This window comes from Pleuronectes platessa, chromosome 4 (assembly GCF_947347685.1).
Source record: "Pleuronectes platessa chromosome 4, fPlePla1.1, whole genome shotgun sequence".
Classification (NCBI taxonomy): Eukaryota; Metazoa; Chordata; class Actinopteri; order Pleuronectiformes; family Pleuronectidae; genus Pleuronectes; species Pleuronectes platessa.
Genome location: NC_070629.1, coordinates 21038148 through 21063082, shown reverse-complemented (window position 1 = coordinate 21063082; position 24935 = coordinate 21038148). Strand labels below are relative to the sequence as shown.

Here is a 24935-nt window from a genome sequence, read left to right as displayed (position 1 = left end):
AACCTGAAATGTCCCTCACGTCCTCACAAATGTAGAAATGCACGTGGGCTCACATCCATCCCGTACATAAGCTGAGCAGTGGGAAGAGAGCACCTTTTTTGTGTGGCATTGAGATAAATAGGATTAGGGATTTGGGAGATTTAGCGGGAGTAATCCATCTGTGTATCAGAGAGAGACAGCAGCAGCAGCGATGATCAGAGGAGAACGCTCTGATTCGGAGCTCAGAAATCTCTGGTTGGACGAAAAACTTGGAGTGACATTTTGTAAAAAAATTAATTTCTCCAAGGATCAGCTTTCATTTTGTCACTGTGGCTGCTGTAATTGCCATATAATCACCTCATACAGTACAACACTGTGTGTGTGTGTGTGTGTGTCTGTGTGAGACCCGTGGATCGACAGAACATTCACAGTAGGCTAATTAATCAGATTTACAGTTTACATCAGGGGAGAGCGAGTGTGTTTGTCGTGGGTGTTAGTATTAAGCAGGGGATTGGACTTGATTATTTAACACACAGACGATTTGAACAGCTGCTCTGTTCTGTTACTATCTATACCTCCATATCAATACCGCAAAAAAAAAACTCTACACAGCTGTACCTTCACTTTCCTGCCGACTGAAACCCCCCCGGTTGGTTGGGTGGACCGCTCAACTCCTTCACCGCTCACCTTTAGATTCTCGCATCCATCTTGCCAGACGCTTGTGGCCGAACCACAGAGGAAGGAAGAACTGTCAGCTGGGAACCAAAAAAACAGAGTAAATATAAAATGCAAACAGAACAAAATAAAGTAAGAGCAAAAATTGAAATATAAATAAAAAATACATTTATATCACATTTAAAACAAGTGGGTTTTTTGACCTATTTCAAAGAGGAGACAATGTGACCAGATCTCTCGTGACAGATGTCGATAGGTGTGAACTTGTTCTTGTTGCCACTAGCACCAGAAAATCTCAAAAATCTTCACCCCGAGCAGGTGACTGATGTTGAAAAAAAAACCTGTAGAGCGCCACAAGAAATTCTCAGGCCTGCGATGAAACAGGAATATTAACTTTTTGTTTTTGTGCATGGAATAACTCCCAATTCAATGTTTTTTTTTGGCTGAGTAGCATCATCATCACCACCATTAGACGCCTCTCAAAAGAAAAGCAGGTCCAACCATCAGTGCCGTATGTGTTTGACCATTTGGCTTTGCAGGCAACTTAGATAAATATGAAAATATTCAGAATAAACTGAGTCGAGAATGAATGTTGCTTGATAAAGATATCACCAGGTATCTAAGGTTTCATTTCTCTTGAATCCATTAGAATAACTCAACCCTGTTGAAGATACTAGACCCCACGGTCGCCTATATGTGTTTTCTCTGTTGGCTTTAATTGAAAGTATCAATAATATATATCAGATGTAAGTAAAAAAGACTGATAGTGATGTATTTGGACTTTACAAAGTAATAAGCATTTTTTATTTCAAACATCCAAACAAAGCCAAGCACTGTCCTTCTGGACACTGAGGTGTTCAGTTTCAGTGACTATCTTCCCCCATTCGATTTGATTTCATAACTTGGATCTAAATCATCCGTTTATGAAGCTGATTCTCAAAACCTGGCGCTCCCATTACAATTATCTGTAATGGATCCAAACATTTGTGTCAGTTAGGTCCAGATGTGTTCTTGTGCCAACCCAGAAAGTCCAGGAAAACCACTCCAGTTACAAAAAAAACATTTATTGTCTAGACATTTCAATCATTATAGATTAGCTAGCATTAAGACCGTTTAGTATTTCTCCTGATTAGACGTTTCTTCTCCATGTAAAAGACGTACAAAAAAAGATTGTTATTCCTAAAGCATGTCCTGTAGGCAAAAAAACCGTATATACATTTTTACAAACATTCAACAGACAGAAATAGAAAAAAAATCATGAAATAATGAGATTAAAATGGCTGAGATTGGTTCCTTCCTGAAGCTGAAATACAACTGCTCCTGTGCAACCCTCTTCGATTGAATGATCCTGACAAATTTATTTAATCCTGTTTGCAAATCCCACAAACTTCTCTGGAGAGAGAAAAAAACATTTTACTCTTTAATACAATTTAGCCAGTTTCAATAATGCGTATACCAGAGGATTCTTTACTTCTTCACACAAGATTTCCACTAAACGAGATGAAATCACATTGAGTTGGTCCCGGTTCACATAGCATGATTAACCTTCCACACAGTAAGACATCACGTGTTTCATAGAGTGACAAAGGCAGGGTCAGGGTGAATTTACAACAGTAAGACATTTTCTAAAGGGTTGTTTTTAAATCTTAAATATAGTGGGGAAATCGTCTATTTGAGATCACCATCCTAATTATCATGTCATCAACCAGTGAACTTATTGTAAAAGAGAGCAGAGGCAAATTAAGCTGCACTAAAATGAACAGCAGGGTTGTGTTTACACTGCAACAAAGAAAATCAATGTGTAAATCTGAAGCAATCTCCAGCCCATCAATAATCTATACTGAGCCTCCGAAATATTGATTGATTAGTTGATGAAAGAGCTGTTCAACAACAAGAAGGAGGGGCCAAGCCATTAAAACAAACATACGAAGGCTCATGTTGGTCTTTCTTGCTGTGACAGTGCTAACCACCAAACCACAGTGTCAGGATTTGCCTTCGGATGAATGAAAACACAAGTAGAGAATAGTTATTACCATGTGTTGAAACAGAACACATTGAGATTTTGAGGACAAATTTAATTTCTGAAACTTTTCACTAAGTGGCTTTTTAATTAGAATCATAAAGAAAGGACGAGAAAATAAAGAGGAAAACAAGTTGGCTTTTCCAGAACAACATTTACAGTATTTTGTCCTGCTTTATAAGATTTTTTTGGTTTGGTAAATATTTATTCTGTGTTAAAAAGGATCTTAAATTGTCCTGGATTGCATTAGAAGGATGTACAGTCCCTGATGTATGAAGTAGCGTGATGATGATGGACAAGTCAACAAGGCCCTCCGTATGTTTAGGTTCTGTCGGAGTATTTCCTAAGTACAGTTCGTACAGAGTGTGTGGGTGGACAGTTACAGCTACAGTGCAGTTAGTGAGGTTTGGACTTAGTGTTAAGACTGGAAAAAAAAAAAAGGTACTCTTCAGACAGTGTAGGCGTTTCAGAACAGCGAGCTGACGTTTTTAAGGGCAAAGAGTCAAAGCTGAGAGACAAACAGGTTCTGAATGATATCTGTCAAGAACAGACAAAAACATGTTCTGCATTCTCCGTCTATAAAATGTTATTCTGCTGTTGCTTCTCCTCTCTTGTCTCTCAAGACTTATGTCCACATCCTGCTCCGTCTTTCTGCCGTTTGTTCAAATATTCAACCCGCTAGAGTTTTTCTTCCGGGGTCTCCGCCCCTGGTCGTCACACTGAATCTAGTGTCTTAGTATCTGATGTTCAGTACAGTATTTTCCAGAAGAGCTGGTCCCAGTCCAACCGATGCACTTCAGTCCACTCATCTCTTGGTCCTTGTATCTGATCCCAGTGCAGTCCACAGCATAAAGCAGCAGAGGCAAGAACATCCAAACAGTTCCTCTCTATCCATTAACATCAATCTTCTCCAGTGTAAAGCTCCCAGCTGATTTAGAGTCATGTTTACTGGCACACACACGTGTGCGTGTTCTCTCCTCTCCTTGTGTCTTCGGCAGATGTAACAGAAAAAAACGGAACGTGATCATCACCGTCGTCTTCGATTTCTGGCTCCATGTGAACATTTCTAGAAACAAATCAGTTCGTGTGGGAAATGAGCAGATGTCATCGATTTCCTTTCAGATTTTTAGTAGATGACCTCGTAAACAGTGGCCTTCTTGTCCCCTGAACCGGTGACAATGTACTTGTCGTCCACAGATATGTCACAGCTCAGCACCGAGGAGGATTCTTTAGACTGCAGAGAAACACAGAGAAAACCACGTCTTTAGAAAATAGAATTATGTCTGCTGCTCTCATTCTAATCAGTGATGGGTAATCGGATACAGTGGCTGTCACATTAGATCATCATGTCACAGACATGCTGATGCACCACATGAGGCAGGAAGTGTTACAACACTGATGCAATATTTCATGTTATATATATAATATTATAATATTGCATGATCCAACAGCATGCGTGATGAACTCTGCAACTTGAATGTGTCTTGAAAACTGTAAGTTACATAAAAAATGCTGCTTTGGAAGAAAATTATGTAACAATGACAGTTTCCACCAAATCAGTGCACTGGTGAAGTGCAGCGCTGGTGGAAAGGTGGCTTTTTGAAGCTGCAAAAGAAACATCAGAAACAGCAACTTTATATTTAATCTAAGGCTGAGAGTAGATTAAAACTGCAGAATTTAATATTGTAGATAGTGCAGCGTGTGTTTGACTTCAGTGGCTTGTGTATTTGGCTGCTGGAGGTTGGTTACACAGACTGAAAGTGTAACATAAATTTAAATCTATAGCTTTTAGTTTTAGAGCTCTTCTTTATACAGATAAATAAACTGCTTACAACTTGGAAAATGCACTGTAATGACAAACCATATTCTTTGTGATCAGCAATGGTCAGAGCGCCATAATTGGGGCGGTGAACGTAAACAGCGACACGTAAATTAACGTATGTGCAATTGCATCAACATATTGTTCCCCAACATCCACATAAATCGATATATTCTGAAAGCTGTTATCTGTTGTTCCAACCTGGAATATGCTGGCTCCATAGGGTGTTCTCCATGCATTCAGTAAGTTATCCTTCCCTGTGCTCACAAACCATTTACCTGTTAGAAAAACACAAAAAGATATTTCTGGTTAAAAGGATGACATCGACATAATCAAAGAGAAATGGTTAAACAGCGAAAACACCTTTGTAGCCTTGGCTCTATCGACCTTTCTGATAAAAAGTTAAAATAACGAAAGACCACAGAGATACTGTTACATCATAGAACTTTCACAACACGTTAAAGAACCGATTCTAAAGAGGAATGGTAGACCACAAAATGAGAAGACGTGAAAAGGAGGCAGTTTCTTACCACAGTAGGCAAACTGCAGAGACAGCACACAGCTCTCGTGTAGATGAAGCTGGTATTTGTCAGGTTTGGTGACATGAAGGACCTCGACGTTGCTGCTCTCCATTCCAACAGCGAGCCACTCTCCCGTCGGACAGTAGCCGAGAGAGAAGATCTGGGCAGGAGAGCGAGGAAAATACAAAAATTAACTCAGGCTCAAGGGGGAAATTCTACTTTTAGCCCTGAGGCATCGGTGTTGAAACGCTCTTTGCCAGTACGAGTGTGCACCTGTGATGTGAAGTCGTGCTGCTGCAGCTGCCGCCCCTCTCTCAGATCCCAGGAGCGAACCGTGTTATCGAGGCCTCCGGTCCACAGCTTGGTGCCATCATTGGAGATGTCAATACAGCTGGCTCCATCTGTGTGGCCCTGGAACTGCCTGCAGGATACACGCATACATTCACAGTTAAATAAAGAGAGAAATGTTTACACAAAGACACTGGGAATCAGGTTGCCTGGGCACTTGGTATGCATCACAGACAATCAAGTGGGAAGAGCGTACAGTATTCCTCATCAGCAGCCACTCTTTGGCTCAATATTCTGTTTCTTTATGATACAAGTTGTAATCAGAGAAGTTCAAACAAGCCTCAGCTGAGTTGAATAAATCACTCAGTTCAATATTGAGCTTAGCATGTGGTCGGAGGATAATTCTGAATGTTTCAAATGTATCTTCGCCAAATATTTAGTTATATTTAAACTTCTTCCAACATTCTTTCTGTCTACAATCAAATTGTAGGCACAAGGTCTCTCTTACCTAACAAGTGTCTGATTGTGTAAATCCCAGACTGCGATGTTGCCATCACTGCAGCAGGAGAAGCAGACCTTAGAGTCCGGGCTGATGGCCAGAGCGTAGCAGGCCGGTGCTGATGACGTTAACTCTGCCTTGATCCTGGGAGTGGGTGTGGCCAGATCCCAGATTGACAAAGTGCTCGCCTCACCACCCACTATCAGCGTTCGCCCATCGGGGAGCAGGCGACAGGAGCGGATGTAGTTGTCTCGGTTCTGATGTGGTACGCACATAAAAAAAGATTTGTAAATACAGCATTTTTCTAAATGTATAAAATAAATGATTATAAGGGACGAAATATCTGTCTAGTCTCTTCTCTCTTTGAATTTAATGGAATAGAATCAAAATCTTAAGACATACAGAAACCACCGCTTACAAACCCTATGCAAATAACTTACTATAAATATTAAGACGGGGAGTTCGGGCACCCCTTACTCATATGTTAGGAATTGGGCTGGAAATATTCTGTTTTCTGGTTGTGTGAGTGGTTTAAAAAACTGAAAAGAAGCGGAATTCTAACGATCTGTATAAAACTCGAAAATAATAACGGAAAAGCAGGCAGTCAAAGGAGGTGTTTACTATTTACTGAATACCCAAACTTTGGCACATGCCCTGATAAACGTTCTCAATATACAAGTTATTGAAATTCAGCAGCCCACTTACCAGACAGTCGAGCTGTGACACAGGGCTCTTGTTCCCTGGGTGACTAATGTCCCAGACCTTGACACAACCCTTCCCTCCTGTGTAAACGTGTCTTGTGGGATTACTGATGGTGACAGCGCACACCACCTCTCCGTGGTTCAGTGTGTTGATTTGACGGGCGTGGCGAGGGATGCCCTGGCCGACCAAAGCATCCGGGGGGAACGGCACTGGCTGCATCTGTCCATCAGCGGCCACGTGAAAAGAGTAGGCACTGATGGTAGAAAAGGAGGAAAGTTGGTTGGCCATGATGAGAGACAAAGTCAACAAAAGGTGGGAAATAGTTGTTCAACAGGACGATGTGGGAAATAGGTCCTCAAAACACACTCACGGTTTGCCGCCAGGGATTCCGGTCAGACTGGGAGGGATTCTCATGTGAGAATGAGGATCAAACCCGACCTGGAGGAGAGAACACAGACATGTTGTGATCGCAGTGCAAACACATGCCCATCGACTAAAAACACACACAGGTCAATAATAACCTGTGGGACCGAGAAAAAACACTCGTGAGCACAAAGCAAACAGACACTCATGAGCAAAGACACACTCACAGTCTGGATGACAAGTTTAAGAGTCAGCAAACACACAGCGGTGGTGCGGGGACACACACACACACAGCTGCTGAGTACACAACCTGAGTTTCTATTAAGTGTTGCCCAGACACAGCAGTGAGTCTACTAAACCTATTTAAACAGTGTAAGGAACACTATGCAAATACAAACAAGAGTGATGAGGCGACTCAATGCAACACCAACAGCTTACACACTAGATAAATGTCACACACACACACACACACACACACACACACACACACACACACACACACACACACACACACACACACACACACACACACACACACACACACACACACACACACACACACACACACACACACACACACACACACACGATGTAAAGCATTAATACAGTAATAACTATTGACACTTTCCACCCTTTAAAATATGAATATAGTGCTCATTAACTTCTGAATGTTATATAATTTTAAAACTTTTATATATGAGTGGATGTACTTTTGATGATTTTTTCCCCCCCAACCGCTCAACAAATAAAAAATATGTAAAACAAGTAAAATATGATTAAAACACAATTTACTTTATGAGTATTCCCTGTGACAGCAGAGTTGGATTGAGATCACGTGTGAAATCAAGGCTTTAAATAAAGTTTTCATTTACATTTCTGGTCGGTACAACTGGTGCAGCCATTACTCAATTTCCCGCCAACAGCGACATTATGAAGAGAAAATAAGAATCCGTCTTCTGCAAAGTCACTGAAAAAATTTCACTCAGGGGGAAGGATACAACATAATCTCAGACTCTGACACTGAATATTTCCTCAGCAAGGTCATGAAAATGGAAAGAGCATAGTTTGGCTGTAAACCTGCCTGGAGCAGGTTGTAGGGTTTCTGTGGCTGAGTTGTGAGCGCTGTGCATACAACTGATGCCCGGGCGCTTCAGGGAGAACGGCAGAGAGGAAGTCCCAGTTGAAATAAAAACTCATATGAAGGCAACAAGTTGAAGGTGTGACTTGAAAATTCACTCTGTTCTATTTCCCTCACATTTATCATGAAACTTCAAAGAGTCTGAGAACTTCCACCGAAAAAAGAGCGGGATAAAAACTGAGGAATCTGACTGATCTCATCTACACAGAGTACAGTCTTGAATTCCTCTGAAACGAGAACGTACTTCATATTGTAATAAGTGTGGTGAGAACTTACGTAATGAAAACTGCTGTGCTGTTTTTTTTAATTGAATTTTAGATTTATTAATTTCACTTAAATATTATTAACTATCGGGGCCTTTTCTACTCACCATGGGTGAACGGCCATATGCAGCCACAGCGGCGGCGGCGGCAGCGCTCATCTGAGGTGACATGTTGTGCAGGCCGGCAGCATAGGCCGCAGCCCCTGCCAGGTCCCCATTCATCCCTGCTGCATGGGGCAACATACCGAAAGCACCCGGGTATGGGCCTGGTACAGCGAGGGGCGTCCGCAAACCTGAAGCTGAGGAGCAGAGGGAAGGAAAGATGAATACATAAAACTAATTATAACCAAAACAGCATCAACTTCAACATCTCTTAAGTTGAGGTTACATTCTCCTGGAGGCAGTTTATAAAAACAGAACTTAAGGCCCTCTGGCAAGCATAAGCATATTAAAATAACACAACCAATCGTATCATTCAATTACAAATGTTTATACTGGACTCACGAGGTGGATGTGGTATCTCCATGGAGGGGGGTTTGGACAGACTGGGCCTGATTCCGGGTGTGGTGCTCGGACCAGGAGTGGAGTCACTTCTGGGCGTGGGTGTGCTCGACTTTAGCCCAGGTGTGCCTGCTTTATCTCGCTGGCACAGAGAGAGAGAGAGAGAGAGGGACTTCAGACATACACAAGAAATATCTAACTAGGGATTGAAGAATGACCTATACTGGATATTTGAGGTCAATGCCATAACAAATTTAAGAGATTAAATACTGATATTGATATATATATCGGTCTATTTGTAGACTGAATGAAATTAGTTTGGAGCCAAATTTGGTACAAAGCACGTTTGCTTTTTGAGATTAATCTCTTTGTATTTTCACCTCTTCAAAGATCACACCATCTATCTACCTTTTACTGAAATTTAAATGTTTTCAAATGGGCATATATATCAGAAATCATATATGTAGATACCAATATATCTGTGCAAGGGGCAAAACACAATACAGTACTGCTTCAACTGCAACAGAATAGTGATAAAATCAAAAGTAATTCATGTCTTACATTTTCATACATTTGTGCCCACCGGTAACACAGAAATGATATCGATTGTTTATCCGAATCAAAACAACTTAATTTTGTTATCTTATTCATCCTTACCATTGCCATCTCTTTGGACTTGAGGGAGGAGGAGCTTGCTGAGGAAGCAGAAGAGGCCGGACTACAGGGGTCTTTCTTGAGAAGACGTGCTTTATCCACGCCGTTCTCTCGGGGTGAGGGGAGAGGAGTGCCACGGGGGGAGGCTGGATCCTGGTGGAGGGACAAGGAGTCAGTGGAATACCAGACTAAAGTTTCAACTTTCCCACAAATGTCTGTAAATTGAATTCATGCATCACACTCATCACAACCATTAACAAACAATAGAAACATTACGACATACTGACCTCATTTGAAACATCCACCACTAAGTTATCATCACTTTTGTCACCATCGCTATCCTGCAAAGACAGTGAGACCATCAGTTAGTTAATTATTTAATATTCTCAGTTAATAATATATATTTTTTATACATTTAATAATACATTTACACAAATATCCTTGTCCTAATTACCTGAATGCGTTCATTGTCAAGTATAAGTACCAAGTGAAACAACGCTCTCAACATTCAACGTGTAACTATAGCTAATTTCAGACATGAAATTTGGCCACAGATATTTGTTTTCTTTTTTTTTTTTTTTATTAGAAGCATCATCAACCCCATCCCATCCAGTGGAGGATCCCCTGCTGTGCTCACACATGGACTTCTCCTGCATTTCCATGGACTTTAAACTAGGAAGCCAGTAACTGCAGAGTGTCTCACACCTCCAAAGAAAATACAGAGGAACTGTCTGAAAGCAGCTTTAGATACAAACACTTAATATGCATGCCTCCTCACAGCAGAACAGCTTCTTACATAGTGGCTGGAGTCCTTGTCTTCCACCTTGCGTTTCTTGGTGTCGTTTGAAAAATCGGGTCCGTTGCGTCGCTTATCTGAGTTCCGGAGACTTTCTGGCAGCAGCGAGTTACTCTGCAGATGAAAGCAGCAATGAGGAGTAGAAGGAGAGAACACAGTGGAACAGGAGAGCAGGCAGGGAGATTACAGAAAAAAGATAGGTAGGGTAGAAAGAAAATAGAATAAAGAGGGAGAGGGAGTTTGAAGGACAAAGACGAAAAGACAGAGAAAAGGGGATTTGCCGAGATGAGCCAATTTTGTCATTTCCAGTTCAGGTTTGTTGTTGTTTGTGTAAATTCTCCATGAGCTCACTAGACTGTCTAATCCATCTACCACTAATTACACAAGCTATTCAGCTATGTTCAGAGCAGGTTAGAAAAACAGACTCTTACTTGCAAACAGGTTAATAGTTCACAGACTCATGAATTAAGTAGCGCTAACACTCAAACAGCAACCTCTTTTCTCACTTGACCAGAGCCAGTCACAGCCACACACAAACCAACACCTCTGAAGTTGATGATTACATTAAGTGGCACTCAAAATCTATCAGTGCTCCCTCTCTTGGCTCTGACAAGCTGCACTGGCTGTGTCTGCGAGTGTGTGTGTGTGGGTGCGTGCGTGTGTGTACAATGTGTAATTGACTGTGAAAGCCTGTGTGTACGACCAAGTGTGTATCAGACTGTGTGTGTATATTACTTGCATAACACTCATGTGTCCCTCTGTGTCCCAAGACTACACACACACACACACACACACACACACACACACACACACACACACACACACACACACACACACACACACACACACACACACACACACACACACACACACACACACACACACACACACACAGAGCTGCTGCCCCCCCCCCTCCCCCCGCGGCCTCCTGACCAACGGATCCTATTGTTAATGGATTAAAGCTTCATGTTGAGTCCATTATAGTCTCAGCCTGTCAATGAAATGTGCATACAAAATACACAAACACACATGCGCGTGCACACCATCTACCACGGGAGTGGGCTTTGAGGGGGGAAAGGGTAAATGAAGGAGGAATAGCTACGAGAGGAGGAGCTTGGGAGGAGGGTGAGAAAAAATGGGGTAAGGGAGGGGATGAGATTATAGGACAGGGGATGAGGGGAGGGTGTGAGAGTGTGGAGGAGAAGAAAGGGCAATGGGAGATGAGAGAGGGAAAGAGAGGAGTGTGGAGGGGGGGGGGGGGGGTGGAAATCTGTATTCTGCCAATGGCCCCCTTCCTTCACGCCCTCCCCCTTTCCTCTCTCTCACCCTCCCTCCCACCTCCTCTTTTACTGAAAGGTTTTAGTGAGCTGAGCACAGGAGCACTGACCCGCAAAACATAAGCAATTTCCCCCCACCATGCCTCCCCTGTTCGCATAGTCTTTCTCTCAAACACACACACACACAAGCTCAGTGTCATATGACTGCTGCTCCCTCACCCCCCACCCCTTTCCCAAGCCCTCCCCTCTCAGTGGTGCTGATATTAAACACAATGAGAGTCTTTAAGCGCGGGATCAGGGGCGGTGGGAAGAGGGTGGAGAGGGGGGTAATCTGCTCACTGAGGTGTTAAATAGGCACAACAATGCAGGCCGGGCCGGAGGACCGTGCGCGCGCATGTGAATATATGTGTGCGTGTGCATGTGTGTCTGAGTGTGCATGTGTGCGCGAGTGTGCATGTGTGTGACCACGCTAAAAAGCTCATTTGGAGAAGAAAGGAAACCTAACAGTTCAGAGCAGATCTGGGGCAGGACTAAACAGGCAGGCCAAAGCTCTCCCCGAGAGATCCCTAAGCACACAAACACACACATGCACACACACTGACACTGAAAAATACACATTTAACCATGAAAGCTATTTGAGTGTGAAACAGTGCAAGAAAACTGCTGATTAAAATAAAACACGGCGACGTGAACTTCATTGATCTGGGGGGGAAATTATGTCGCTGTAGCAGCAAAGAATTTGTAAACAAATGCGATCAAAATATTTTGTTTAAATGAGTTCCCCTCTACAAAAGTATATACCTGAAATTTTGTGATGGGCTTTTTCTAGAAACTGTATTTTACATATAATGCTAAAGAAAATACTTAATGTTTGGCCAGAGACTGCTTTGTATATGTTTTGCTTCATAGTGGGGATGTAAGGGGTTGTTCTTTTTTTGTCTTTTTTTTTGCATAATCATGATAAAAAAGTCATCGATCAAAAATATCGAAATTAAATGAAAATGTATTTATTTACAGTCATATCTGTTGGCATGGCAAAGGTGATGATTTACATTTGTAACCAAATTTTCAGGTTCTCAAATAGTTTTTATTTCATGTTTCTATCTGCTACAGGTTTGGGAGAATGTGAAGTTTTTCTGAAGTTTTAGCAGGTTGCTTTCATATGTCGTTCAGTTTTTATAATGCTTTTCAGGGGCACCCAAGGTCTTAATGGATTAAAGGTAGTTTAAATTTTTTTTTTTCCTTGGAATTGGAAGGGAGCTTAATGATCCTGCAGATGTCCATCAACGGAGGTAAGACAGACTAATCTCACTGGTGAGCTTAAGTAAACTGCAGCAGAGTACATCTAAGAACAAAATTAAATACCCCCAAACCAAATGATCTCCATTGGGAATATGTGCAAGTAAACTGAGCAGTTTGTGAGAACAGTAAATATTGCCACAGAAACAGGGAGTACTTACAGTTCCAGGCTCTCTCTCTAATGCCGTTGGAAACACATTCATGTGGTTGAGGTGACAGGATTTGGTGTTCAGCAGAGAAGAAGGCAAAAAAGAGAAAGAAGAGAAGGAGAATAAATTAGCAATGTGTGATCTTATGTATCAAATCAAATTTATAACCAAAAACCTTAACAACTCCAATCACTTTGGTTACCATAACTGAATAAAATTAATGATTTCTCAGCAATACACAGAGCAAGTTGAATGATATGATAATATTTTCAAAGAGGTGTTCTTGTGTGGCTATGTGTGTGTTCACCTCTCATGTGCTCGGGTCCTCCGGGGTGGGAATCTGGTCCGGCCAGGTGAGGCTTTTTATCATTGTCTTTTCCAGCCAGATGTGGAGGAAGACCACCAAGTGCTCCTGACAGAGCCAGGAGGCCAGCCGAGCCACCCAGCTGAGAGGGGTGGAGGCCGGCCGGGTGAGGGGCCATGGGCACAGGGGCGCCACCATGGTTATGAGATAGATGCTGCTGCTTTGACAAAGAGAGAAGAAGAACAGAAAGAGGTGGTTAGTTAAGAATAAGGGTTCAATGACACTGAGGGATTGCTGTAATACACAGCTCCGCCTTTTTCAGGAGCTTTTAGTCTAAAGCTGGAAATGTACTGAAAATACAACATAAATGGGTAAATTCTCCCTGAAATGGGGCACGGCATTTTTACAGGCTGACCAGTAATGACCAGTTAATATTCACAAACAGGTTAGCTTTGGAACACGAATTGAAATGTGCTGCCAACCTAATTCATCATTGTTATCAAACTAGGTAGTTGGTATGTTAGTTGTTGGGTCGGTGAAATGAATCGCTTTTCGAAGCATCGATGCAGAGACAGAACATAATCGAGTCAGAGTCTCCTCCCTCCACTCTCCCACCGACCTGCGCTCACTTTACACTTAACAATAAATGCCGACACTAATCAGACGTTATTAGGACCTGAACAGTACTGACGTTTACTTTGTGTTTGTTGATTCGCTTTAGAGTTTATGAGGCAAGTATTTAACCGTGAGTAATTCTACAGAATTGCCAACCCAAGCTTTAAGAAATCCCATGTGCCCTATGGATCGGGTATTGTCATGCTGGATGAGACCCCTTCCATTAGGATAGAAATCTTTCATTACAGGATTAGAGTGATCAAACAGAACGAGACAATTCTGTCCCCAATATGGTGAAGAATTGCTTGTCTAACCGTATCAGCTTTTCCACCTCTATAGACCAGTGTCTGTGGTTTTTGCACCACTCAACTCTCAAATGTGTATTCATATTAGTAATGGAGAGGGGGGGTTATGCACTGCAACGCTACTATAAACACCCCTCTCTATGTGATTGTCAATAGACTGCTCTTGCTGCCAAAGGCTGATCACGCCCTACATCAACATCCTCGGTCACCTGAGGAAGAGTTGACCTTCTGTCTCTCCGTAGACATTGCACTAATGCATGAACATCGCGGTCATTATGTGTGTGCTGTTCACCGCAGTTTCCAACCCTCTAGCCGCCTGAAATGTGCAAAGCCATGACACCTGACTCCCAAAACCCAAGTGGCAGAGAATGGACCCGAGTGATCAATAGGTAAAAAACAATCAATAGCACTCTGTAACCCAATCAAAAGGGGTTTCTGGCCCCACTGAAGTCTTCAACAGATGGGCCAGTTTCTTCAGTGTCTGAGTTTACACCACCTCAACAAGCTGCTGCAGTCTACAAGGCAGTGAACACATCCTCTCCCCCCTGCACGCTGCCTCACACATACCCTCCTCCTTCTGAGGTCAAACACTGAACAATACTGACAGCTGGGATCACAGCCCAGAGCTCCGAGGATGTGGTGGGAGAAGAAAAGAAGGAATGACAGAGGAGTGGGGGGAGAGAGCCGAGAGCCCCAGCTGCTGCCTGCACTGTCAGGTCTTGTGAGAGAGTGAGGCGGTTTAAGGAGAGAAGGGGAGGAGAGAAGGAGAGAAGAGGGTGAGGGAGGGAGAGAGAGTTTGGCTGGCAGCCCTGCTCTCTCTTTCACACCAAATCAGGCGCTCGTCTGAGCGTGAAATGCCTTTGTGTTTCAAAACATCATTATTGCCTCCTCAGACAGTAGCCGCGGGAATCCAAGCTCACTGATTCGCCGTGGGGAGGGGAGGAGGAAGGAGGGAGAGGAGAGGAGAAGGAGGGGCACAGGAGGCGACTCGGCGGGGGTGGAAGGAGTGCTGAAGGTCAAACCGACTTTTATCTCACCTAATTGACTAACCCACTCCCCCTCTCTCAGCCCCCACCTTCTCTTTTCCTCTCTATCCGTCCTTCGCTGAGTCCTGCCCCAATGAATGAAAGCAACACAACAAAATAGTCTTTTGGCGTCAGCCTCCATGACTGCCTGCGCATGCACACGTACACACACAATTTCCCGAAATGGCTTGTCTGCCAAACAATCAAACACAAACACACCCACATGTCACACTTGATCACACAAACACGCACACCTAGTCAAGATAAACAAGGAAGGCATGCAACCTCACTCAACCATCCTAAACCTGACTGTTGTTTTTTGGGAAAAAACACAAATGCATGCTCCGTTACACACAGACGCGGGCACACACACACACAAACGGAAACACAAACAGGACCCCTGATGGGAGTAAATGGAGGGGAAGCATTGGTGGAGGCAAGGAGAGTCTGGTTTGTCATGGGATGTTAGTGTGAGATGGTGTGTGTGTGTGTGTGTGTGTGTGTGTGTGTGTGTGTGTGTGTGTGTGTGTGTGTGTGTGTGTGTGTGTGTGTGTGTGTGTGTGTGTGTGTGTGTGTGTGTGTAGTCTTGGGCAGTAAGGGCAACATGCTTCATTACACTCATTTAACTCACAAACATGGTGAATGACAGGCTGGCGTGGGAGACAGGAGGAGAGGGGAAGAGGGTAGTGTAAGGGCAACGCCATGACCCCCCCCCCCCTCCCCTTTTACAAACACTGAAATCCTGCAATTAAGACTCAAACAGCAACTGCCAAATCCCCCCCCCCCTTTAAGTCTACACCAACTAACAAGCCCTCCTCAAATCTAACCACACTATCCTCCAGTGCCGCTCTTAGCAAGGCATAAGCTCAGAAGAACAACCCCCCCCGAAAGCATCACATTTCTCTTAAACTCCACCCCCCAGCCTCCTCTATTGCAACTTTAAAGCCAAGTATTCTCAACCACCCTCCAACATCCAAACCGTTACCACCAAAAGCTCAAGTGCTTTTGTTTTTCGAACTTCTTTCACTCTTACGGTGCCAATCACTTGTCAGCTCAGGTCTGAATAACTGAGTCACGCCCTATCCTTCATCACACACTGAATCCTATGCTTTGTTCTCTGCTCAGTCACCGTGACACGGATCATTTCTATCAATCAATCAAAACTTTTTTTTTCAAGACCGTTGGTCCATAAAGGGAGAGACTGATATGTGTCCTTTGGTTTCCTTGGATTAACATGATTGGCACTATATTTAAAATTATATGCCTCAGTTTAAACTTATTTGTACTACCGCAAAGTTTTAGGAATGATTCTGACGTTATCAAGTGAAATCTGAACATTGACTTACTTGGGATGGTTTTCCAAACCCGGTTTTAAAGGGCCCCCTGAGTTAAATAGTTCAAGACCATTGAATCAATTCACTCCAATGTTACCATTTCCGTTTTCAGTACTGGAGCATTAAGCATAATAAATTCCCTCTATATCATTGCTACTTAAACGTTAGAAGAGGAGATACTACAGTGTGAGAGGAGTGGATGAAACTGTCTCACACTCTGAAGCACATACATACTTCACTAGAGTCGATGTTGACAATGCTCATTGCCACAAGTACCTCTTATGCATGCAAAAGAGGAAATGAGAAATCTGTTGAAATACCTAGTAACAGCGTGTTACATGCAGGCAGAGAAATTAACATTTTTCAATTGCCTAGCTGGTAGCTCATCTGTTGTGGCCCCAGGTATGTTATCTATGCTAGCAATCTGGAGTCCACACACAATTATAAATGATACAAACAGGGGTAAAGGATTACAAGTCACCATTAGCTGGCTGATGGTTACGCGTCCCTTCATAAATCCAAATGGAAGTGGAATTAGCATAATCTGAACTGCGGTTACGAAAAATTTCTAATTCCAATAAATTAGGCCACAATTATTCGTCCAAACACGACCAAGCCAGAGAGGAAAATAAACCAAGAACAATCAGAACCCGGCGTTCTGTTTTATACGTCTGAACCCGACTCAAACCCGATCACTATCTTGATTACTGGCATGTACAGCAGAAAATCGAATAGATAACCCAGGCCACGTGACTGTAACCTAAGTGAAAAGTTTCACTTAGGTTTCACATGACCCAAGCCTGTTGACTGCCTCTTTTATGTCATAATTGAAGGAGATATATTTCATATGAAATAAACAGACATACAGAGACAGTCAATATAAGTTAAGATGAAATAGAGGTATACACACTGTAGGTGGAAGACCTGGCAGTCCACGTACCCCGATGACAGCATTGAGCTCTGCCATAGTCACCTGTTTTGCTCGCTCTACAGCCTGGACGACCTGCTGCTGATGCTGCAAAACACACAAACACAAACACAAAACATGAATGAAAAGTACAAAGTGTAAAAGGCCTTTTTATCAGTGAAGCTAGCAGCAAGTGTGTTTGCATGGAAAACAGTCTGTAGGTCAAAGTCACACGTACTTACCTCCTGTGAGAGGAAGGGAATGACTTGTGCACAGATGGTGTTTAGTCTCTTGGCAATCTCAGTCTGGTGAAGGAACAGACACACAGAGTCAGACAGCGACTTAATTTTTAATAACATAATTACATTCATTTAGAAAAGACAGCTGTGCAGTAACACCAATAAAGTCATACAAACAGACACACACGCACACACACACACTGGAAACTGCAGCAAACACAAAAACCTACCAGTGTACGATATAACGACACACATCCACCTCTCTTTACACAGCGGTGTGTACCTCTTTCAACCTCCTTAACAGACACACACGGTACGACAAGATTTTCCTTTCTCATCATCAGTGTGAGCTCAAGTTTCTCTATGGCCTGTCGTATTTCTTTTTGCTCTCTCTGGGCTCTTGTCCCTCTTCCCATCAGCACTTCAGCATAATCTCATCAGCTACTAACTTCATTTAGTCTCACCCAGTATCCATGCCAACACATCCGCCTGCCCCCCAAACCCCCGGAGGTGGCTACAATTGGCTGAAACCAGATACCCCCACAGTGGCATTAAATCAGATAACGGACCTCATATTACATAGCATCCAATCAAATTGATACAAAGGGGCCAGGGTGAAGAGGGAACTGGAGGAGCCATGAAACGTAGTAATGGCTCATCAGATGCACACATTACCCATAAAGAGCAGACCTTAAACTTTTGCTACTCAACAATAAATTCTATAATAGGAATGTGGGTATTTGATGACGACGCCAGATGAGAAGTCATGGGATCAATGTTTTGAATGAATGTCAGTCCAAATTTAACCTCAGTCCGTCCTTGACCAAAGGAAGCGACATTGTCATCCCGAAAGCCAACTAAACTTAAATATAACCCTAACATAAAAATCAAGGGTCCTCATCCTCCAGCCATGAAGTTGTGCAGTCCGGCCAAGACGTTGTTGATGGACTGGATCCTAAGTTGGTCCTCACAACCATAGAATGACACACGCACCCAATCAACTGACCCTGCTACAGCTCAACCAATTATGTACTTGGATACCTGGATAAGCTAAATTAAGTACTAGTCGACTCAAAAGAAGCCCTGGACTAAATAAGTAACTGCTTCAGTTATAAAATAACTGAGACTAAAAAAAGAAAATACATGCAAGGACACAAATTATTCACACCTTAGAAGAATAAAAAAAAAGGTGGTTAAGTAAATATGCTATGTAAATGTTAGTAAAGATAGAAGTAACAAATAGGTGTAAGTAAAGATGGGATAGCTTCACGCTGAACAAACTAAACATTATAAATAATTGACTCTACAAGAATCAAAGAGAATATGGAATCAAAGGGAGTTATAAGCCTTCAGAGCGGTTTGTGTGTGTGTGTGTATGAGAAAGAGACTCTACAAGACATGCAATACAACGTGTCTAATAAAGATTTAATCATACTTATTTACACATGTGGATACACTGGGACGATAACAGCTGCATAATGTAAAGCAGTATCTATAGACCAGTGTACATCTGTTTCACAGTGCTTTACCATTTCTCTGATGTTTTATTTAACCAGTTTGACTTCTGTGCAGTGTTTATGTGATATGTAATGCCAGTATTATCAGCCAGAACTATTTCCACACATGTGCTCCTGATGTACCCGTTGCTTCACTATTTGTACAATACATCACCTCATTTTCAGCCTCATTAAAACCTGCACCCTGACCAGCTCACAAGTTGCTGACTTCTGCAAACTGTAACTCAATCTTAGAACAGAACACGCAACTTAAACCATGCCTAGAAAGCTCAAAATACAGGTCTATTTCAGGCAGACTATACCAGCACTTCCAGTCGCAGAAGCCTGATTTGTAAGCCTACAATTAGCCTTGTATAAAGGCTAACTGATTAAGCCGTCTGAGAATAGTCTGACTTACTACTATCAGGTCAGCTGAGCTAATCTAACTAAGCTGACTGACAAAACTAACAAGGATCAAACAAATGAGGCTGCAGTCCCCGAGAGAGGCACTTTTACAGATAGTGGACAAGGACATTTGGAGGAGGTGAAATAAAGATAAAAGCAAACTTTATCTCAGTTCTGAAAGCAACGTTGGAGAATTTCTATCATACACAATCTAGTTGAGATATAATTCAGAGCAGGTAAACAAAAGTTGAGGATACAGAGGGAGGATCCATGTATGCCGACACAAAGTGCTAACAGAAAACAGGCTTCCCGTTCCACATATAATTGGAGTATTACTGTCACACTACAAGCACACACACACACATACTTCCAGCAGCAGGAGGTAGGTTGTTAGTCTGTATCCCCTGTACCCCCCGCACACAGAAGCTTGTTGCTCTGACAACTGCAGCCCCAAGCTAATGACCTCCCCTGGAGCTTTAGTGCATAAGTGTTTGTGTGTGTGTGTGTGTGTGTGTGTGTGTGTGGACAAAGGGGAAAAAGATGCAGCTCCCTCATAATGAAAGAACAGTAGCTCTGCACGAACATAAAATGAAAGAAGAGCCAAGAAGAGCAAAAAGACACAAGGGAATCGGGGAAGTAGCTGAAGAAAGAAGAGATCCCATGATTGTAAATGGAGAGTGAGGAAGGAGTAAAGAATGGGTGAGAATTTGGGGTAAAACAGGGGGGAAAAATAATAAGTGGAGAAGGAGAGGATTAGAAAAAAAAATATGGAAAGGGAGTGTGAATGAGTCGGAGGCGTATCTCCGCTCTTCAGTGAAGCGGCCGGGCCCATCCACCTCCAATTTCCTCTGGTCTTACTGGTCGATAGCTGTGGTAATTACTGGTAAACGCTCTGAGCCCTGCACCACTCCTGTGGGGAACGCGTGGCTGTGTGCATTGGAGTGTGTGCGAGTTTTTCCTCCTTATCCATACATACTGTACTTAAATGTGTGAGTATGTTTGCCTTTAAACATGTGCTTATGCAGAAGCATGTTTGACTCTTTGGGTTTGTGTGTACATTACCATGTGTACTGTATGTGTCAAATGTTCTCATGTCCTTAAGCTTTGGCAAACATGTCTTCTGATTCTTTGCTTTGCCGACGCATGTGCTGGAATTACAAAGTGCCCTTATCGCCCTTTGTTTTTTCACACTTGTGCGTCTGGCCGACTAAAGTGTGCGTTGTTGCGTTTTGCCTCTGAAAGGGGGAAACTCCATGGCTTCTCCTCCGCCTGCTACATCGTGATCGATTCCTCTGCCCTCCCCAGCCCTGCCCCTCTAATGTAATAAAGCAGGTCGCTCTCCTAGACAGCACCAATCAATCTACAGAGCCATTCATCCTGCCTCTGGGCTCAGCCGGCCGGCCCTAACTGGGGAAACGGAGACAGAGCCCCATCGATCACAAATAAACACACACACACACACTCACGCATGCACGTATTTGTGCACACACAAGAACAAATCAACATGCGTGCACTCCAAATACATCAAAAACCTTGCCATGAGAGAGAGAGGGATGAAAAGAGAGGGGAGGAAAGACAACAGGAAGATGCAGAGAGTGGACGAGAGGCAACCATACCTGTTTGTGCATTTCGATGTTGAGGCCATAGGACATCTCATAGTACTAAGAGGGCAGAGAGTAAGAGGGTTAGATCATTGAAGGAGAATATGTGTGATCTTATGTGTTTTACTGGAAAAAACAGGCTACTTTTAATGGACACAGCATCCAAAGCAATGGTTTTACACCTGCATCCCCTTTGAGGTAAAAAAAGATTTATGTGTCTGCACGACATTCTCTTCTCCCTGGACCACACTTTGTTCCAGTGAAAATAGCTTGACACTCGCTAAAGAAAGCACCACAACTTTCCTTTTGATTATGTGCATCTAATCATTGTTTTATTATATCTCCTTTGGCTCATTATGTGACAAATTAAATTTTAATTGTCAATCTCTTTTGACAATTTGATAAACGTAGAACCCATGACATCCCTGACTAGCGTTGCACAAATTTGTCACATCCTAAACACAACAGTACACCGGTGTTGTACTTGCCATGTGAACTAGTTCTCCTGGTGTCTGTTACATCATTTAATTGTTTAGTTGACTAATCGTGCACATGCCTCCCACCGACGCACAGTTCAAACAAAGTCTAATCTCACACTTTAATCATCTCCATTAGCCTGTCTGAGTAATGAAGCTGCACAGAGAGCAGGGGTTACTGTCGGCTTGTATGTGTTCTTGATTGACTTTCTCAGACCTATGGAGCCTTCGAGCACGCTATGTTTTCCTCACGTACAATTCAGGTGCTGCGAGTTATGTTGTGGGGCAAATGAATTGAATGTAGGGTTCTCACCATGACATAATGTCTCTGCATCTCCGTCTTCTCACTGGCCAGCTTCTCACACTCCAGCTTGAGACTGAAAAACATGATTCGCCGTTAACTTTAAGAGAAACCTCTCATGCAAAGCAGATATAGTCTAGTACAATGCGAACCAACACATCGATGGCTGGTTTACATCACACATGTTATGGCAGATGGGTCTTCTTCTCTGATCTCTCTTGGTTTTTCACTGACTGATCAAAGCAACGACAATGGCAAAGACTATCTGAAACAGTTTGGCACACAGAGCGGCTCTTCAAGAGATTAAGAGTTTAGCGCAGAAGATGACTCATTCAGTTTAAATATGACAAACATGTTGACTGTGCGGTGTTGGGTTTAACCCTGCTGTCTGCACGTGTGAATCAAGATGTGAATGAGAAATTGGTTGTCAGTCGGCAGCTTACACCTGTTGTGGTAAAGACGCATACACACAGAGCAGAGGGGGGGAAAACAACTGCACACACACACATTCAAGTCTCTTTTCCCAACACACAACCACAGATGCACACACACACACAGGGGGAAATAAGGACTGATTTATGAAAGCCTGAGCCCACACGCCACCCTCTGGCTCCCACCCTTCACTGAGACTTAGACCTACCGCAGCGCAGAGCACTAACACTGACGCATGTGTGCACACTGTGGTGTGTGTATATGAACCTAATCCAGGTTTATGGGTTAGCATGAGGACAGAGTTGGGGTTTTGTTCATTATGTTTAGGAGATGATTGTGGTGAGGGGTGAGGTTTGGTGTAAGAGGGCAGACGACAATGAGGAAAAACTGGCAACAATGGCGCCCCATAAACACAGGAGCCATGTGAACGTGTGTTTGTTTTATCCACCTGTGGTACTGTGCCTGAAGGAACTGGAACTCCTCCTTGATGCGGTCCAGTGACTCTGGGATGGTGAACTTGAAGGGCTGGCCTGGAGCCTGGTGGGGCGTCTGACACACAAACACACAGGAGAGATTATTAACATCATAGTGCCTCATTACGTGGCCTGCGACATGCATTTCATCCTCTTCAGCCTGGCATGTAAATGTCATATTTGAATTATGGGAAGTTGTTAAAAACAAACATTAGCATTAATCTCACTCTGCGGATCTGTGCAGGTGCAGAGACCAACTACCCCGAAGAAGAGGGAGCTTGGTGTGAACATGTACTTAGAAGCCTGGAGGCTGTTCGAACTAAAACAACAGGGAGCCGGGGTGAAAGACAAAAGAGGCAGTGTTATCTCCCGGGCTGCGGACAGACAGGTAACTAGTGATGGAGCAGGAAGAGCCTTACCGGGTGCCGCCCCTGGGGAAACATGGTTATCTCCGGGAGGATACAACCGCTTCCTTCTTAGCACCACCACGATGCTGGGGGAATCGAACAGGGTCCGGGGGGGATTTGTGTGTGGGGAGGGGAGAGGGGGTGGGGGGGGGGGGGTAGCTCCTGGTCACGGACAAGGATCCATCCGCTGTAGTTGGGAGCAAGTGTAGATGATTTCAAATAAAAGCGAGCTCCCCCTCCTCCGGCTCCGGAGCGTTTAACGTGAATCCGCGCTCCTCGCTCTCGGTCCGTCCTCCGCTCCACCGGCCGCAAATCAACCGGAAAAACACTGGAAACGGCTCATTAGCCGGAGGCAGCTAAAAGAAGCTCAGCCGCGTCCAACGAGCGTCTCTGTCCCGCTTCAACGACTCGGGCCAGGTGAGGAGAGAAGCCCTCCGTCGCCCCCGGGGCTTCGAGTCGGTGTATTCCGAAGTAGAAAGAAACGAGGTGGTGGGGGGAGTTCACTCCGCCGGGCCGTCAGCACACAGCCGCAGACTGGCCGCCTCTCCGCCGGAGCATCAGTAACATCCACGCGGGGTTAACGGCCGGTGAAGAGTTCCCACTTGACTCGCTGGCGGGCGGACGCGTCCACAACAACACGAATGGCTTCACTTCCCCGGTGCGTGGAGGCGAAGCGAGGCGGCAGGCGGGAGAGAAGCGGGATAAAAGCCGGAGTTTGATCACAACAACAACAACAGGCAGCAGCGGCCGATCAGCGTCTTCCTCCTCAATGGAAACTTTCTCACGCGGTTTCACGCTCCCCTGCCAACCGGGGCTGCGGGGCCCGCCCACAAAGCGGCCGCCCAGCCTATCGGAGCCGCGGCTCCACGTGGGGTGAAAGGATGCGGAGCGCCGAGCGGACCAATGGCCGCTCAGAGCCACGCCCCCCGCAGTCCGTTGACCCGCTTCAGCTACGCGGGCTCTGGCCAATCAGCGCGTGGGTGAGGGAGTCTGCCACTCAGGAGGCGCGCGGGGCGGGGTGAGGGAGGGGGATGGAGGCGAGTCTCAGCTGTCAGTCAAAGTAACGTGGGTTCGGCTGAGGTGGAGAACACACACACAGAAAGGAACACACAAAAATACACGCGCACACAAAGAGGAACACGAACACGCGCACTGAGCAACGACGCACGCGAACACACATACACAGAGAGAAATACACACGCACACACAGAAAGCCAAACAAACACAGAGAAACATATGCACACAAAGGGACACACGGGAACACGCGCACACACAGAAACACACGCACACACATGGACACACTGTCTTCCTTTAGTAGCTGCTGTGAACCCTCCTCACAAGTGTCAGTGCAAATCAAGTCAAATCTCTCTCTCCCTCTCCTTCCATGTAATAATATACAGTGGGCTCATGTCGTTAGCAGAACCTGAACTCACTTGTGCTCCACTTCTCCTAAAAGACCCCCCAAAAAAAGACAAAACTAATGATGCTGCTCGTTTGTTGTTCACTATATACACTCTGTCATACGCTCGCCACATGTTAGAGCAGTTGCTCCTATAAATTCAGTCGAAAAGGTAAGGAATTAATCAGCAATGTTTTCACTATAGATGTATTTATGTTAAATCAACTTCTTTTATTGTTTATAGTTTGAACGCTGTCTCCAAACTAGGAAAAGG

General features: G+C 44.0%; 1 protein-coding gene across 2 annotated transcripts; it reads right to left on the bottom strand.

Annotated features, from left to right (window-relative positions):
* Positions 1-1697: 1697 nt before the first annotated feature.
* Positions 1698-23400, bottom strand: LOC128438766 (transducin-like enhancer protein 1). 2 transcript variants are annotated; one of them, XM_053421457.1, is made up of 20 exons: positions 23275-23400; positions 22831-22931; positions 21963-22026; positions 21189-21233; positions 17675-17737; positions 17436-17540; positions 13250-13463; positions 12955-12971; positions 10218-10331; positions 9709-9762; positions 9425-9574; positions 8771-8909; positions 8375-8565; positions 6874-6941; positions 6507-6756; positions 5811-6058; positions 5288-5435; positions 5024-5174; positions 4695-4771; positions 1698-3908 (listed from the first exon to the last, which is right to left on the bottom strand). In XM_053421457.1, the coding sequence occupies exons 1-20, from the start codon at positions 23296-23298 to the stop codon at positions 3801-3803; spliced, it is 2331 nt and encodes a 776-aa protein (XP_053277432.1). In that variant the 5' UTR covers positions 23299-23400; the 3' UTR covers positions 1698-3800. The 2 variants fall into 2 exon arrangements, with proteins under 2 accessions (XP_053277432.1, XP_053277433.1); XM_053421458.1 differs by having other exon boundaries at positions 17499-17540.
* Positions 23401-24935: the final 1535 nt, after the last annotated feature.